General features: G+C 38.1%; 1 protein-coding gene across 1 annotated transcript in view; it reads left to right on the forward strand.

Annotated features, from left to right (window-relative positions):
• Positions 1-262: 262 nt before the first annotated feature.
• The window catches only part of MARCHF11 (membrane associated ring-CH-type finger 11), a 29,726-nt gene continuing 10,578 nt past the window's right edge, over positions 263-19,410 (forward strand). Inside the window, exons 1-2 of the mRNA XM_066330718.1 lie at positions 263-532; positions 1,485-1,640. Of these exons, the coding sequence (XP_066186815.1) occupies positions 263-532; positions 1,485-1,640 (426 nt within the window). The remainder of the gene's footprint in view (positions 533-1,484; positions 1,641-19,410) is intronic.

Here is a 19,410-nt window from a genome sequence, read left to right on the forward strand (position 1 = left end):
TCTCTCTCTCTCCCTCTCTCCCTGCCTCTCTCCCTCCCTCCCTCTCTCCCTCTCCCTCTCTCCCTCCCTCTCTCCCTGCCTCCCTCCCGCCGTCCCCCCGCGCGTGCCGCCCGCCCCGCCCCGCCGCCCGCGGCCCCGCGCGCCGCCGCTCGCACAGCGCCGGGCCGTGAGGGAGCGGCCGAGCCGGGTCACCTTCGCGGCCGCCCGCAGCCATCCGCCGCTCCGGGCCGTCCCCGCCCCGGGGGACCGGGCGCCCCGGGGCATGAACTGCGCCTCGGGGAGCGTCGTGCTCCCTGCCGGGGAGCCGCCGCCAGCCGCCGCCGCCCCGCTGGAGCTGCCGGCCGGGGCGGGGGAGGCGAGCGGGGACACCCCCGAGGAGGGAGAGGGCCGGAGGAGCGGCTCGGAGAGCGGGGCCGCCGGCGGCGACAAGCCCGAGACGCGCTCGGTGTGCAGCAGCAGCGAGAGCGGCAGCGGCGGCCACGCCGGCGGGGCCGGCCCCATCTGCAAGATCTGCTTCCAGGGCCCCGAGCAGGTGAGCGGCGGCGCCGGGGGCGGGCGGCCGGCACCCCGCGCACCTTCGCGCCCTCCGCTCCGGGGCCGAGCCCTGTCCCTGGTGCTGATCTCTCCCCGGCGAGAATCGCCCTCCCGCCTGTGCGAGCCGCGGCTGCCGCTGTGCCGGCTGGTCGTGGCAAACGCCTGGGGCGAGCCTGAGCCGGCGCAGGGCTTTGGGAGAATCCAGGGATTTTGCCGTGTCTGGCTCGCACGCTGGGTGTCCTCTGGCGCTCGCGCTTCCTGGTTCACCTCTGAGGGACTCTACACAACACGAATTTCTCAGGTTCCTGTTAGACTTTAAAATGAGAGTGTTAGCTTACAGGTAATGCTGAGAGGACCTCCAAGTGTCATCACTGTCGTGACATTATGGGGCATAATGTCAGCAATGGAACTGTAACTAGCATTTTGTTGCTTGTCTTGGAGTTGGAAAGAAAAGAATAGCTGATTTATATAATACAGAAACTACTGTGGGAAGCGCCTAGTTAAATTATTTAAGGTCCTGCCTGACAGCTGGCTAGCTGGACAACACAGAGCCGTGCTCCAAAAGCAAGGTTCTCTTGGAATTGTGACGTCACACATTTCTTTCTGAGGGATGACTGCAAATATCTGTTGGAGGAATGTATGCAACCACTTCTGGTACCTTTGGAGGTATTTGAAAAGGCTCGTGGTGCTGTTGTTTAATGCATGGTAATATATAAGTTGTTTCACATAAGTTTGTGAACATGTGTAGACAGCTTTCTGGCTTTTCTCAGCAGAAGGAGCTAGGTATTTTTTAGACATTTTTGAGTATTTCATAGCCAAAAACACATGCTTTTTCACATAGTGAAACTGAGACCAGGTTGTTGTTACAAGACCCCTAAATATTTTGGTATTGAGTGTACATGTACATGAAAGGTTCCTTTAAAGTTGATGTTTCTGTATTGCCTTTCCAGGGTGAATTGTTAAACCCTTGTCGCTGCGATGGCTCAGTACGATACACGCATCAGCTTTGCCTGTTAAAGTGGATAAGTGAAAGAGGGTCATGGACCTGTGAACTCTGCTGTTACAGATACCATGTTATAGCCATTAAAATGAAAAAGCCTTGTCAGGTAATCCGTTCTTTAAAAAAAAAAAAAACATGTATTTTCAGACTTTTTTTTTTAAACAAAATGATTCTTACTTTTACTTCCAAGGTTTCTGGAAAATACAGCAGAAGATCCTATATGCCTCACCAGCTAGCACTTCCACCCACTTGAAGTTGGTTTTTAAGACCAGTTACGTATTAAAAGGTGTAGTGATTTGGTTCTGTTATGTTCTTCTAGTTTTTAGCTTGCTGTGGAAATGGTCTTTAGAGGCTGGTAAATTCTGTAAGTAGTTAAATCATGCTGAGATGTGACAGAGAACTTGGAATTCCCAGATTCACTTTCTAAACTTTAAACATGTCTTCACTGTTTTTTAAAGACTCGCTCAAAGGTTGATTTTGTTCTTTCTTCAAGCTTAGGGTCCAGAGGGGAGAGGCAGAGAAAGCTTCTGTTGTTTGTATATTTGTCTTCTGTAAAAATGTAGGAGGTGACTTTTCAGTCTTGGCACAATTCAGAGCAGTAGAACACTCTGAAAGTTCTGTCCACCAGTAGCTGTTTCAGAAGCTGAAATGTGCAGGTACTTTTTCCACAGCTCCATTTCAGTGACATCATGTTTCAGAAACATGAACTGGAAGTTAAGAGCATTGTAGTGGTAGCATGTTCAGGGAGAGGTGGGGGGAGAAACTCAAAGCTCCAGCAGATCTCTTAGGGAAGCCTTAATACCACTTTGCATATCAGAATTCTTTAGAGGTTTTAAATTCCATCCTGGAAATTGTATTTTATAACATCTGAGGAACACATTTAGTAAGATAATTGTATCTTTTTTTTAGTTTTGATCCTAAGAACTCAGAGATGATGAAACTCTCAAAGGCCAGAGCACTCAGGTCATTTTTCTGTGCCTGTGTTTGATTGGAGTTTTACAGAAAAGACATGGTTGGATGGTAATGGCAGTTGTGTGAACGTGATAAGCATTCCTTGTATACAGAATATCTGGAGTATTTGCTTACAGCTGTTCAGATTAGGGGCAAGTACTTACAGAACCAATGGACTTCAATTTTTTTTCCTTTATAAGTCTTCCAAGGAAAAATTTGGTAAAATTTCCTGGAGAGAAGCTTTATGATGTAATAAAATAAAAGATTTGTAAAACACTCCAGAAAATTAAGGTGCTAGATTTTGATTCTACACAAACATGGTTTGATCCTTTGGGCTTTTTTTAACCTTTTAAAAATCTTTATTTCTTGCATATCCATAGCAATCTCATCCTTTTCTTAGCCAAGATTACAATAGCAATAGTTTGCAATTAGAGTATCTGAAAATAGTTGTTAGACAGCAAAGACATGACACAGTGTCGTGCAAAGAAGCATCTAGTACTATTTGAGATGTTCCAAGGTAGCCTAAGTAAATAAACAGAATAGCAGATATGACAGAACTTATGAGGGACTCTGGAACTGCAGGTGGAGGCCAAGTGGATATTAAAGGACATGTGAAATGTCATTAGATACCTATCAGTGGACAGCAGAATCAAGCTCAAGCTTGAAGAACAAGTATTCAGTTTCTGTGAAGAAGAGAAGCAAAGAGGAGTCAGTAGATGACACAGTAGGCAACAAAGTTTGGCCAAGCTTACAAGGGAAGTAAAAAGAAACTGAAGAGACAGAAGTTAAACGTCATTCACTGCATGAGTTGTCACTTTTTTTTTTTTTTCTTTCTTTCTTTTTTTGGGGGAAGGAGGAAGAAAAGAACCCAGATTCATGTTTCCCATTCAATAGCTTAATACTTGATTTTTCCTTATCTCAACTTCCATTTTTTAGGTAAGTCATTTAAGTCTGTCCTTTCTTTCTTGACAAAATAGCATACAAAAAGATTTCATGGAGTTGCAACTCAAATAGTAAGTTAGACATACAATCCTGAGGTCAATTCCTGACACCCATAGATCATCCAAGCCCTTTGAGGGAACACAGCAGTACCTTTCTCAGTCTCCTATGCAGAATATTCCTCTTGTAGTAACAGAATCTAAAAGGAAGTTTCAAACTGCAGTTATCTGTGTAAGGGGAATCACTGTTAAAATGCCCTCACTCCTCTCCCGTATTCTTGACTGGATTAGTATTGGCTGTTTTTAACAACTGTCTTGGCTTAAACTTTTGGACAGGTCCTGAGTCGTTTTCTACACTACACAAAAGCTTTTTTTATGGTGACTTTTTGGTTAGTTTTGGCAAGAAGCTAAGGGTGAGACCATTTCCATACAGAAGGAATTTTAAACATCTTCAGCTGAAGTAGTCAATGTACTTAAAAGTTCCCTAAAAAGCAGGACTTTAGCATTATATTATTTACAAAATTTGGAGAAGAGTAGTTTACTCTCTGAACATCCAGTAATCTGCCTCAGTCCATCTTCCCAGGATTCTCTCTACCAGTCTTTTACTTATTAGAACTTTGTAGGCCATTTTCTAGGAGACAAAACTGGTGCTATTTACAAAACCAGCTTTTTTCAGGTAAATGCAGATTTACACCAGGTCTGTGCAAACCTGTTGTATTGACGCTGAGGTCTACGCAGATTTACACCAGCTTTTCATGTTTGCTTTCACCTCATGTATTTAAGGAATGTAACAATGTGTAGGGACTTAAAAAGGAAGAGATTTTTCCATGTTTTCATTCAGAATACTGGAACAGATGTAAATATTCCACTTAATTTCTAACGTGTTCTGTGGTTTCTGTTGCTCCATGGAAGGCAAAGTAAATCCAAGGGATGCCTCTTTTGGGGCAGTACATTCAAGAAACAGAATATTTCTATTCCGATAGAAAGTCTTCCAGTGTCATGGTTCCAGTTCCAGTTTCAGTAACTACTACATAATTCACTCTTAAGAATCTAATCCTCGAAACGCATAGATTTTATTATAGGAATAAACTTAAAAAAAAAACAAACCCAAAAACCAAAAAGCAACTAATTAACCCAATGGCTGACAGTGGAAGATGAACATACAAACAAGTTGATGATATTTGATATGTTATAACAGAGATTTGGAATTTCTCAGTATCCTTCTTAGGATCATATCAAAAAGACATATTTAACCTTGCTCTAGTCCATTAGTGAAAGCAGATGTTCATGTTGTTGGACTTGCTCTATTGACAGGGTGGAATTTAATCCAGTAATAGGCAGGGCTATGTTAATAACTAGAAAATTCCCTTCTTCCCCTTCAAACTATAATGAGGGGATCTGGAACAAATACTGCTTTGGGCAGGGATTTTTTGAAGGTTTTTTTGAAAAGACTTAAAAATGAGAGAGAAACTTCAAATGTATGACTTGGAAATTGAACCCATTTAGAATTATATTTGACAGTAACAAAAAGAAAAAAGAGACACAAAAATGAATATTTTTTATTGGTTTGTTAAGGTTATAATCTGTACAGATTTCCTTCCTAAAGGAAAAATATTCCTAAAAAAAAAATAAAGTATTTTGTTTTTATTCGTGCTATCTAATTTTTATGATGTTAGGAGATTAGTTCACTTGCACTTAAGTATGAACGTGTATTGAACAGTGTCAGTGCTCTTTAGTGATAAGAATATTTAGAAATAATGATTTAGAAGATTTAGAAAGATTTAGAAATAATGTTTAAAAGTGGAATAGAATCATGAGAGAATAGAATGTGGAATAGAATCATGGTTGAGAATATTTAGCACTTTGGTGCTAAAACCTATCACTTCTATAAGTGAGCAGTAAAGATATTTAGATAGTAGCCTTTTCTAGACTGTTGGCATAGTCTGTCATAAAATAACGTTACGTTAGCTGTTTAATAAATACTGTTCACTGAAACATTATATTCTGCTACTTTAGTGAAATGGACCTATTCCCAAAGCAATGCAGTAGATGGATGTGCTAATTTAAAACCTAACTGTGTGGCAGTTCAACACCTTTTCTGATATCAGAAAAATCACAACAATTATTTTAAAAAGTAAATGTTTACTTGTTAGGCTTAATTTCTTAAAATAGAAAACAATTAAGGTGGTACTTTTCAAAAGTTAAGGTTTCACTTTTCCAAATTTTGTTAATGTGTGTACTATTCACTCATTTGAGAAAGCTCATTGGTGTCAACCAGATCAGCACGAGCAAAACTGTGTAGCGGATGCAGGTATGTGAATGCATATTACATTTAAAAGTGCAAAAGTCAAGTTCTTCAGATACTTCAGTATGGAGGCCAGTGTCCAGGAAGAATTCTGTAGTAAATGTTGAGTAAAAGTTTTTGCTTATGACTATGCTCAGCTGGATGACAACATTAAATTCTTCTAGGCATAACTAAGAAGGGGAAAGGGAAAAGGCTAAAATCTCCAATTATGCATTCTGAACTGCACAATATACCAAGAACAATTATTACTGTCTCTCCCTGTACTGAAGATCCAGAAGGATACATTGTGCTATTCCATATGTCAGTGGACAAAAAAGAACAAAAAGGATTGTTCCAATATTGGACAAGGAAGTTTGAACAAGAGATAAGGGACAAATCTATGGTACACTAGCTCTGGTATCAAGCCCCCTGGTAGACTAGCCATTTCTAATTATAACTGAGTTTTTGGCATCTCAAATGGGATGTGTTTTAAGAGGCCTTTTGAAAAGAAAATAATGAAGTTTTGCAAGCACCCTTTGAATGTGAAGGCACTGTGCAGAGGCTGTTGGAAAGTAAAACACTTGGCTGAGATAGGTATCATGAACTGAATGGAAGTGAGATTCAATGCCTGAGTAGTCATTAGAAGGTAATTAATATGTCAATAAATGCCCGGAAGGACTTAAAAAGATCAAATCAAGTCTTTAATTTCATGTGATGGAGAAGAGAGTCCATAATAGAGGAGAAAGAAGGCCAGTAACATGATCAAAGTAGTGGAATAAACAGAATTGTACTTGAAGCAATTTTGTACTTGCTGAGAAAATTGGTTTTGTCATGAGCTTAAAAACTGTGTTACAGTAATTAAGACATAAGACAAAAGTTATGATGAGAAATTAATTTTTTATGTATGAATAGTCTTAGGTATGCTGCATACAAAGCACATGCAAGTTTTAAAAATAATGAGAAGAGGAGGATCCAAATATATATTTAAATTTAAGATTATTCCTGGTAAATCTAAGATCATTTCAAGAACAAATTCATGTATTGGAGAGACAAATCTATACTGCTTGAGGAAGGCTGGGACAGGAAAATCCTAGAGATTTTACTGAATGGTAAAATCTGTACAAAAAGTGGTAGAAGCAGACTAATACTTTAGTTTTGATAGTTTAGTTTTAGTTTTTAGGAGCGAGAAATCTGAAACAGAAAAGTAGATTTCAGTCATCAATATAGATATAGTATCTGTACTTCTCACACTTTTTTTTTTTTTTTTTTTTTTTTTTTTTTTTTTTTTGTAAGCATCTGCTTTTGGCCAGTTCTAGGGAGAATTTACTAGACAAGATAGACCTTTTAATCTGATGCACTCACAGTCATCTAAGTGGCTGCACTGTATGGATGGTGATTATGACCAGTTCTAAGTAGCATGCTTAATAAGTGTAGAAACAAAAGGATAACAGAGCTGTTGGAGAGAGCAGTTGAGGATTTTTTCTGTGGTGGGAAAGGCAAAATGTATTTTCTGTCCTCTGTCTACTTTCTGTTAAAGATCTGAAGGTAAAAGAGACTGAAAAGAGATTTGGGTAACTAAGTGTCAGTGGTGCAGAGTACAGAAAAAGAGGGTAAAAATATCATCACCAACTTAAAAAACAGAAATGCAAAAAATGGAAGGCATCAGAGAGAAAATTCTGATGAGATAGTTAGAAATGGCTAGTCTACCAGGGGGCATGGTACCAGAGCTAGTGTACCATAGATTTGTCCCTTATCTCTTGTTCAAACTTCCTTGTCCAATATGAATTTCATGTTGTGTTTTCTTTGTTTTCTTGTAATTAATACATGGAGAGACATGGAAATAAAAGGTGTAGAAAACTGGCAAATAAAGGCAGCAAAAAGTTGTGGAGATAAAAGTCAGTTTAGCTTGAGAAAAACATTTGGTAGGCCATCCAGGTGAGAAAGCACATCTTTCACATAGCAAATGAGCAGGCCACTGGTGCACTGTTAGCACACTAGGAGCTGAATATTTGGCTGTTAGCATACAGAGCTCAAGGAGTGCAAAGTGGACATTACAGTGGAAAGGAGGAAAAAAGTCCTAGAAGCTTTAGAAAAATGGATATAGTTGATAATTAATGACAGGTGAGAGAGAACAGGGGATGGAAGAATATCATAAGTAACAATGATTTGAAAGTCATGAAATAATGAAGAATTGTAAGTGAACAAAGGAACTGATTCTATTACCACAGTGATAGTTGTGTAGGGATAGAGAAGAACTAGTAACAAAATACTAGATATTGACTACAAATACCGAAGCGTATTTGTAAGTTATGAGAAGAAATTAAATTTATCTTAGGAGGCCAGAGCAGACGTCAAATGGGAGCTGAAGCCATCAGGAAGGAATATGGGTGATTACAGAGAAAGCCAAGCAGTTTAGCAGTTCTGTCAGACTTCTAAGTATATCCTAAGGTAATCAAGTAGAATACAAAATTTAAAAAAGGGAGCATACTTTAAAAAAAGAACAGTATTAAAAGTATGTGGGTGTGTGCCCCTCATATGATACTCTTTTATTTTCTGTAGCTTCTTAAAAAAACAATTTCTTTCTGTTTTTATTTTGTGAGATATGCAGACTGTGCTCAAGGCAGTTTGACTGCTAGAATAGTGTGAGAAAGCAGTGCAATGTAAACTGTGAATGGTACTTGGAAGTAATTTTTTAATTACAAGTGTCATCCTGATCTAGTTGTAAGACATATAATATAGATTTAAAGAGGCAAGGCATTATCTTTACTTTATTAAATAGTGGGTTAACTACTTCAAGGAAAGTACTTATTTTTCCAAGGAAAAAGGAAAAAAACTCATTGCCTTCTGGATGCTTGCACCAAACAGAAATTTGATTAATAACTGATGCTTTTCTGGTATCTGTCAAATTTATGGAAAAGACCTTTTTTCAAGGAAAAAGACCTACATCTTGTAGAAATGCATTCATGGGTGCATCATGGCTCTCTACAGCTACCTGAAAGGAGGCTGTGTGAGGTGGGTTTGGCCTCTACTCCGAAGTGAAGAACAAGCAATAGGACAAGAAGAAATGGCCTCAAGTTGTGCCTGGGGAGGTTTTGATTGGACATTAGCAAAAATTGCCTCATTGAAAGGGTGGTCAGGCATTGAAACAGGCCGCCCAGGGAAGTTGTGAAATCACCATATCTGGAAGTATTCAAAAGGCGTGCAGATGTGGCACTTGGGAATATGGTTTAGTGCTGAATGGAATTATGCTAGGTCAATTGTTGGACTTGATGATCTTAGAAATCTTTTGCAACTTTAAAATTCTATGATCCTATTTCTGGGATTTCAAAATTCTCTACTTCAGCCTGTCCTTTCCTTTCTATAGCCTTGGTTAAAAATCTAGAAAATATGTGAAATTGCTGGTTGTGCTATGGAAATGTGCCTACTTCAGAGTTTCTTCACTGAGAATCGATGCCATGTACTTGACTGTGTTCAGAAATTTGTGGAAAATCTATTGTACATTCAGTAGGAATAATTCATGGCTGTTGGAATTTTAAAAGCTTATCTTTCCCCTGGGCCTTTCCCTCCTGCTTTTGGAGATGTCAGTGATACAATTGGGTGACCCTAGCCCCAGCAATTAAACCTACAAGATCTAAGGACTTCAGTCTTCTAGTCTAGATTGGTTTAGAATACAAAGCAGTTTCAATAGTTTAAGTATTCCCAGATGTCTTGGTGAGACAAGTGAGTCTTTGTCTTCATTGCGCAAATCTCATGCGTCAGATCCTTAAGATAAACTTCAAAATTCTTCCTTCCTTGTTTAGGTTCAGAGACACAGGCTTCCAACCTGTTTACTTTAAAATCATCTAGAATTCCTGCACTGCTATATCCTCCAATCCTGCATGAGCATATCTGAAGTGTGGATAAGGAGCAAAGTCTTTGTCCCAGTGTCACTCTCTGTTTTCATCACCACTTCTCTAGGCAACCTGTTCCAGTGTCTCACCACTCTCACTGCAAAGAATTTTTTCCTAATATCTGATCTAAACCTACGCTGTTTTAATTTAAAGTTGCTGAACTTCATCCTCTCATTACACTCCCTGATAGAGACTCCCTCCCTGTCTTTCCTGCTGTCCCTCTTGTAGGGGAAGTGAGTTTTGTAGAATATGTTTTATGAAAAGAAAAAGAAAATTACTTTAGAAAGCTAACTTATTTACAAAATCAAATTCACGCCCAAATTTGCATGCTTCCAAAGGGACAGTTAATTTGCGCATATCATGTTTATTTTCATCACTAAAGGAAAAGCGCTTTAAGAAAAATTCTGTATGTGCTGGAAGACAGCAATCCGACTGTTGAGACTGTGGCCATCAGCATCTCTGAAGGATGTGAATCCAAAGTCACAGCTACTTAGCTTCCTGCTGGAGGATTCCACCACTGGACTTGGTTATCTTGTTGGTTGAGGGTCCAGGCTGCTTCATTTTGGTGGACCATAAGCAGGCATTCACAAAATGCCATTTTAAAAGCTATTTTATTAGAAAGTTGCTTAAGCTTGTTTTCACAGTCACAAAAAAAAATAACCTTTCTTCTTCATTCCAAGTTCACTGACTAGAGAAATGATGCATTCTTTCAATCTCTCTTCTCCCTTAGAATCCTCTCTGAATTAAAGCCAACAAGAACAGTTGTCTTCAGTATAGCATAGGAAAAAACTGTCTGGTGTCAGTATACTGGCCATTTTAATGATTTTTTTTTTTGGTCTAGCCTATGATAGTCAGTATTCTGTAATTCAGAGTTGGATACTGGATAAATTAGGAAGTCAGCCAGGCCTGACTGGGCAAACCTACCTGAAGAAGAGTATTAGGTCCTCTCTTTACCACATGTCTGAGCCATTTAGCTCTTTGAGTGCTTTGAGCCATGAGATCTTACATCACCTGTATCACAGTCCTGAGACATTCCATTAGCTCTGTCTGCAGTCACCATTCTTAGATGCTCTGCACTTTCTCAGCTCACAGGCTTGATGTTTCCCAGAGTCTAATGAGTAAGCGAGAAATCCATCTGAGATGAAGAAACCTTATCTGCTTTTTTGTTAGATGTCATCCATGTAAGAATGATTTGTCCACAAACTCTGGATATCAAGAAATTTTTGTCTGACTACAGTGGCAGAACCAGGGCCTTTTGAAGATCTACTTCCCTGTTTCTGTCCATTCAGAGATGAAAAATAATTCTAGAATCATAGAATAGTTTGGGTTGAAAGAGACCTTAAGGACCCTGTAGTTCCAATTGTCCCTGTCATGGGCAGGGATGCCACCTGGTAGATGAGGTTGCTTAGAATATCATCTAACCTGCCCTTCAAGCTGTTGCAGTGCTTCACCACCCTCTGAATAAAGAACTTCCTAATTTCTTCCTTTTTTTTCAAGTGAGTAGCATGTTATTTCAAGGCTTTTATCTTACAGGACCACTAAGGTGTTTTTCTAAAAGTGTCCCCAAACTAGTTTAATCAGAGCTCAAGCATTACTGTAAATAAGAGTAGGGAATCCAGAAACGGTGCTGCCTGTAAGGTAGAACAATCTTATGAGCTTCTGTTCTGAAAAGAAGAGCAATAACTCCATCATATGTAACTAGTGAATGTAAAGAGGGGACTATTGTCTAGAAACAACAAAATGTGACTGTGTTTATAGTCATAAACTTAAAAAATTACAATTGCAGAATAGTAAGTGGTTCTTCCATAAGTGTGTTTTCCATATGAACAGCATGTACTTATATATATACTTTTCTTTTTTTGTGCTTTTTGGTATTTGAGAGAAACTGATGGTATTCTTATTTTATGTCTGTGTTTGTGCTGCAAGAGATTGTAGGTAGGTTATGTGTAAGTCATATAAGCACCATGAAGCCAAGAACAATTTATAGCTTGAGAATTTTCAAACACAGTGATATGAATGGATATTACAGTTTTTGGTATTGCAGCCATTGCTTCTTGCAGCACTATGATTGCTGATGCATGGTGCAACAAGTCAGACAGCTGGAAATTTTCAAAAGCATATTGTGCAATTTAATTGAATTACACCAAGAGATTTCAGACATATTCATGATATGGTTAGAGAGAAATAGAGAGTTTCTGGTATAGTGTATACTGTAGAGGCAACTATTATCTTTTTTAACAGAGCTATAATATTAGATGATACATAGTATTTAAATTTCCACTTTCTGTAATTAAACACTACAGTTTATATGTTCTTATAAAAATGGAATCTTAGTCTATATGTTCTTATAAAAATGGAATCTAAGTAAGTGAGTAATCAAAAACATGGCTACCCAAACTCTTAGAAAAAGTTCTGTACTGATTCAAACAACAGCACCTGTTAGTGTGTAGTTGTGATTATTTAGCAGTACCTGAAAAAACTTTTTCAATGGACTGTTAAAATTTTGCGGTTTAATATATATTTAAACAACTATATAATAAAAATATTAATAATCATTAAAACATGAATAAATTATACTAATTTTTATAAATGTAATATGCATATTTTTAAAGCCTTCTAGTTATACATAATGTGTGATATATAAAACAATCAATAAATTACTTAATTCTTCCATGAGGCCAAATTTTCAGACAGTGTGTTATTTACCACATTCATTTTACAGTCTAAAATTTTATAATTATGACTAACTAGTCTTTAAGTGAAGATCTATTGCTAATTTAAATTACTACAAAATCAATCTAATTGATTTATTAATCTAAGAAATTACATTCAAATTGACTTATGAAGCAGACTCTGCCAGATTTCATACAGTCCAGAACCCAGAATTGTCTTCTTCATGATTACATGCCAGCATACAATAGCTTGGTATTCTTACCACCCTGCCTCTAACCTTTGTCCAAGATACACATTATCTTACTTCAGGATTAGACAAGGCAACAACCCGAACCCAGAATATGTTTCTTGAGGCCAATATTTGTACTCAGCTGATTTCTGGTGAGGTTGTATCCTTCACTGCTGAAACATGTCATTGCCATATAGCAACAGAAAGAAAACTGAATAGGGAAAGTGCATCTTCCTAACTAAAGGTGAGGAGTTGCTTTGTTCCAGACCTATTGTTCAACTACTTTGACTGATGTTGCTGCAGGATGCAGGAAGTCCAGTGACAATGCAGGGTGATGTTACTTCATTGCATGCCTTTGGATTCATACAGTGTCTAGAAGCAGATAGTGGGAAGCAATAATTATGATGTACTTTAAACAAAATTATGCTTTACAACTAAACTGTGCTTATCCAGTCCAATGTGTTTGTGCATCTACATTCTGAGAGTCCTATTCCAGTCTTCTTTCAGTGAACTGGAAACTTTGAACTCTAAAATTCCAATTACATGGAATTTCTTTCACTTTCACATAATTTCTATGGTTCTTTTCCATTAAAGCCTTTCCATGGCTTCTTTTTCTGCATCTAGAGCCAAATGAAATATGCCAGTGTCAGAAATAGTTCCTAACGTTTTCTTTGTACCATACTAAAATCATTTCCCTACTTATCCCTATGGAGATGATGTGAATAGAGTAATCAATTTCATTTGCTTTCCCTTTGGTTCAGTGAACATCTATGTATTGTATGGGAACTGGATGTTTTCCAATAAATTACTTGGAAGAAGTTCTACTATTGAATATCCCGAATAACACAGAAATCGCAGTTATTAAAATAGTATCCTTAGAGACAAAAGTTTAAAACCTTTCTTTAACTAAGGTGAACAATGGCTTTGAGGCAAGGTTCTCATAAGACAGTGGACCAACCATTAAGGTGTGGAATATTCTCAGATAAACTCTCTGTGTTTCCTTTTGCATGGGTTGTAAAAATTATTTATACATGCATAGAGTTAAAAAGACAGAGAAAGACTAGCCAGCACTTTCGGAAAGTCAAGCTAGCAAATGAAATGTGAGTTTCAGTAAAGGAGCCAGAATTAATACTTGAGTACTTCCCACATGACAGAAAAGAAGGCATCCACAGAAATGATCAAGCACAGATGATCCCTCTGTATAGTGACTAGTGTCCAGGGTATATTTGTGGAAGATGCTTGCTCTGACCCTCCATGCTGAGCAATTTTTTTACATACATTTGGTGAGTGCATCAATGTCATGAACTGCACAATCTTAGCCTCATGCTCAGCATTTTCTTTAAATTTAAAAGTTGTCAACAGTTTTAGCTAGAATTTACAGACAGTTCTTTTCCCAGGAGAAAAGAAAAAAAGCAACTCCAGAGCCCTTTCTGGTACTGTTGATTCGTGTTCAAAAAGCAGAATACAAAACTGTATAGGCAAAAGGTAGTTAACCCTCCTGAGTGACTATATGGCATGAAATTAATACTTCCTTCATATCACTCATTTATAAGCTTGCTGAGGTTTACTTCCTTGGTGCAGTTATAATGAATGTTTTTTCTCTCAGTGTTCTTCCAGGAATGTGGATCTGACCGTAACAGGACAGTCTATGTTTGAGCTAAGCTTTCAGCTGAATTTTGCATATCATCTTTAGGTTTCAGAGACTGCGACAACCATGGCAGGCTTTAATTTCCTCCAGTCATTAATATTTAATTTTCAGATAATGCTACCAAAAGTACAGTCGGTTGCAATGAAATTCGGTATTTCCAATACATCTGCAACAGTAATTGAACAGTTCCTACTTTATAGTATTCCTACTATTTATTCATATAGAATGGTAATTTAATTTTCACCAAATATATACTTCCATGGAATGTGCAAAATACCGATGAGCTAAGCCACTAAGCTAAACTTAGTTAGTTGAGTCTCATAGGAGTTAAAATTTAACTTGGGAATAATTTACTTAACTGTACATGTTTTTCATTTCCTCCAGGAACCCTCCTAGACTGTTTCCTCTTTGCTTTGTTGTATATCAGAAGATATCTGTTCTTGTTTGTTGAAGTCCCTCATGAGAGCAAGGTCTAGCAAACATGAGACTTCTCCCAGCTTCCCACAAAATACTTCATCTGTACCTTCATCCTCCTTGGATAGCCTGTAACAAGCTCCCACCAGGATGTCTGCCTCATCATCCTTCCCCCTGAATCTTTACCCATAACCACTCAACTATCAGTATCATCATTAGGCTCTGGACAATCATAACGCTCCTAACATTCAGGGCTACCTTGCCAGCTCTCTTTCCTTGCCTATCCCTTCTGAAGATTTTGCAGCCATCGATTGCAGCATCCCAGTTGTGCAAATCATCCCACCATGTTTCCATGATGCCACAGTTTTCCTGCTGCCCAATGGCTTCCAGCTCCTCCTGTTTGTTGCCCATGCTGCCTGCATTGGTGTGGATGCACTTCAGTGGGGCTATTGATCCCACCGCCTTTTTGGGAAGAGAAGCCCTAATTCCTGTATGACCATTTTCAGGCATTTCTGTGCTTTCTTAATGTATCAGTAACTTGTGCTGTTGCTGACACAGATCTTCAGCCCTGCCTCTATTAAGATGGTAGACCAAAGGACCTTCATAGCACTCTGCCCCTCCAACACTGATCTCTAGCAAGCATGGCCTTATCCATTTTCCCTTCAAGTTTAGTTTAAAGCTCTTTCAGTGAGCCCTGAAAACTCCTGAGCAAAGATCCTTTTCCTGCTTTACAATAGGGGTACTCAGTCTGTCACCAGTAGGCTCAATGTCATGTAAATTGACCCATGGTTAAAAACCCCAAGATTCTGCAGGGAGGGAGTTGCAGAGATTTGCCTGCTGCACTCGGTAGGAACTTGTCACCATTTGTCCCCTGTTTTAGGTCACTGCATTCTGTTGGACAGAGGATAGGGAATCCTCCATATCATGCATTCTGTCTGCCCTTTTGGGCCTGTCCCAGGGAAGGTAGTTGAACTCTTTCTTTACTCCAATATTCCTCAACCTACTTGCCTGCTCCTAGAGCTCCAGCACACCTCCCAAAGGGACACCCACTGCTGCTGGCCCCAACTGGTGCTAGAGCAGGGCACACTCTGCAGCCTGACACCAGGGTGTCAGCATATTTGCACTGGAGCTCTGCTTGGGCAGCTGCCATGCTGGTCACACAGTCTTTCTTAATTCGTTTCGTTTTTTGGCCATCAGCAAAAAATAGACCCTGATAATTTCTCAGAGAAAGAACAATGTAAGACTAATGCCACAGCTCTGTTTGTGGTCTCAGATCCCGATTCTAACATGATTTTAAAAATCAAAAGACAAAAGGCTGAACTGTTCTGCTTAGTAAGTAGTAAGATTTTGAAAGGTGAATGTAATAGAATGTGAAGGTTTTGTACGTTGACTAGAATATCCAGGCTTCTGCATACCCAGAAATTCCAGATGCAGCCATTGTAGGTGTAGATGTTCAGTCAGTTGTATGCATGCAGTAAGTCAACACTTCCAGGAAATGTCAACTAAATTGTCTGAGTGGTACACAGATGGACAGGATCTGCACAGTAAATGTTATGTTTTCAGAATGTCCCAAGTAAAATACTGGTGCAGCCTTCCAAGCTGACGGAAAAATTACGTACAGCCCAAACTGTCTGTATTGATGAGCTCTCTGTCAGATGAAAAGATAATGGGCATCATGACTCCAGGCACTCTGTGTGTTAATAATGTATCAAAATAGGCAGCTTTTAATGGTGTGCCGCAATTTTTGTGACATTAATTCTTTTAAGAAAAAGTCATAAAAATAGAAGCCTATAGCTAAAAATGACATTTTTATGTCTATGTGTGTGTACTCAAAACTATGCTTTTTCTGTCCAGCCTGGTCAGTAAGTTAATTATCTTTGTATACTGAATCATTTGGTCAGTGTGTGCTTACTGCAAAACGTCTTACTATATAATCACATAGATGACCAACAAGATAAAGTAAGGAACAACCATTTCAAAAATGATTTGTTGGACTTAATTTAGTGTGTTCTTTTGCTTCTTTATGAATTTTATTCATATCTATGCAGATTACAAATCCTATAATGGATAATGAATGACAGTAGGAAAAACTTCTTCTTGTGAGACTTGGTCTGAACAATTAGAGCAATCTAACAAAAGGTTTTTGTGGTTCTATATTTGGTATGCCTTCAGGTTAATCATGTTATGTTACAATAGGTCACAGCCAGGCATTATTGTTATTGTTATGTAAAATATTAATTCCAGAATGAGTGAAGGGATCGAGAGGTTTCCATCAGCAGTGCCCATAACAAACTGTTTCTGAGAGAATACAGTGTGGTGACCCCATAACAGCTCTTTGGCTTAAGGGATTTTGGTGGATTATGAATTGGTGCAGCTGAAGCTGATACACATTTGGGTAGCCATAAGGAAATTTCATATGTTCTTTTATTGAGGATGTAGTTATATATTGTTTCTTTGCAGACGTTTTTAATGCAAAGTATTCTAAGTTCAAGTACAGTACCAGTACTTTTTAGGTCACTTTTCTGCCATGTATTATACCATAATCAATGGGCTTTTACTAGGCATTATTAAAACAAGGCCAAGTTAATATTGATTTATCTCAAAGATGACTGACCTTTGAATATTTTATCCATCTTTATGTTAGTAAGGACATGCACATAACTGCATTAACTTTATTCTTTAACAATTAGTCCATTAAAGCAATATGTTTCCTTCAGCTTCTGAAAGTCTCAACCTCAAAAATAAGGAATTATTTCCTTATATTTGTATTTTCTTTTGACAGAAACCTTAGAAGAAAAGAGAAGCAATGTTTCTGGGGTCAGAATTTGAACTCTAGAGTACCGTTAATGTACTATACTCCCAAATGATTTATCAGAGGAAGACTAGTGGTAAATAAAAATTTAAAAGAACCAAACATAATGAAGTGTCAGTAGAAGTAAAAATGAGAAAGTTTTCAAGGGCAGACAGTATTACATTAAAATCAGAAGCAATAATTATATTTTGTTTAAAATACCACTTTCAAAGGAAATTTTTGCTGTCATTGTAAATTAAAATAAATTGCTTTTTTTTTCATGGGCAACTGAGATTGCATGTTACATCATAACACTACAGATATGGTGGGAAGGAATATGAAGTGGGATTATATTTTATAGAAATTTAAATGAGGTTTTTAAAAATTACTATATCTGAATCCTACAGTGTTATTATAGTTATCTAGATACAAAATATTTCACATTTTAATTTCTAGTTATTAAGCAAAAATTACAATCTTTCTCATAATATTTATTTCTTAGGGTCTTGTACTTTACAGAAGATGATGCTAAAATACTGTCCAGATCTTTTTTAACTTGGCTTAGCTAAATAGTTAGCTAAAGTAACTATCACTGATTGTGGAATGTATAGTCAGCAGATAGCAAAAACAAATTAGGAAGTCATAATATTATTTACAGTCATGAGCAATTAAAATTCTTGAGGCAAGCTATATGAAGAAAATGAGAAAAACTATAGTGGAAATAATGGATTTAAATCACGACACTAAAATGTGATCATTCAATTTACAATGTTAGATAATTCAATCTGTTACATTCTGAATGCAATTTCTCAACATTAACTATCACTGAATTATTTTTTACTATATAATTTTTGTGACCTCGTAAGCCATTAATTTGACATTAAAAGGTGAAGTGATTATAAAATAACAGTGAATGCAGTAAGGAAGATTGCATTTGAGAAATCAAAGTTTAACTGATTTTGATGCTGTAAAAACAATCTTACTCTTAAAAAGAGCTTTCTTTTTTCTGGGTTTCTTTCAGTTGTATTCTCACACGTGTTAGCTGTGCTATGAGTGAGACTTCAGGCACAAGCAAGTGGTGTGACCTCAACTCCAGTTCCTCTTCACAAGCCTTGTTATGAAATGCAAAGCAACCCAACAATACAGTCCTGTGCAGTTCATCTCATTGTCTAATGCTGGCCATGTTTAAGAAAGGACTGAAGATTCCAAGCCTATCCACTAGTGAATAACATTGTAACTACAGAATTCCACCTTCCTTATGTGAAAAATATACCTGTCCCAGTAACATCTGCTCACTTTTTTATAATTTGTACCCAAGCTCAGTCAAATTTATGGGAAAAGAAACCAAGACACTCATTTCCCAAGAGGCAATCTCAGACCGTTAAACAAAACAAAACAAAACAAAAACAACCTTAAAACTTACTGGAGAGGGGCAAGGGCAAGGAGGAGAAAATTTCATTTTGGGTAAGTTAACCATCAGGAATATCCATAGTCTTCCTGCAATTAGCAGTAAGGACCAACATAGATAGGAGATGGAGTCCCCAAGCTCATCACATGTCGGAACTGAACAGCAATCCACCCCAACCCATCCCTCCTAGGGTGCTGGATTCCTATGGCAGACTGCCCACCAGAAGGAGGCACATTAGCAGTTTCACATAAATTTTCTAGGCCACTTAAATGTCCCTTGTCTTACACACACAGTCCTTCCTCACCCATCTACTATGGAATGTCATCAATATGGTTAACTTACAAATTACAGTAATAGGGAGGAAAATATCCTAAATTTTTTTAATTTCTTGATTATTGCTGACCTTCATACTGAAGAAGGTAGAGGACTAAAATTTCTTTCATAGAACAAAGACAGTGAAAATACCACAAAGGTTAAAGTAGTTGGATAATAGAAGAAAACATTCAAGCCTATTTTGGGGTTCATGGGGTTTTTTAAATTGTTTTGATGGGGGTTTTGGTTTGTTGGTTTTGTTTTCAGGTTTTTGGGTTTTTTCGGAGGTGTTTTGTTTGTTTGTTTGGTTTGGTTTTTTGGTGGGTTTTTTTAACTCT

The sequence above is a fragment of the Sylvia atricapilla genome, chromosome 1 (genome assembly GCF_009819655.1).
Source record: "Sylvia atricapilla isolate bSylAtr1 chromosome 1, bSylAtr1.pri, whole genome shotgun sequence".
Lineage (NCBI taxonomy): Eukaryota > Metazoa > Chordata > Aves > Passeriformes > Sylviidae > Sylvia > Sylvia atricapilla.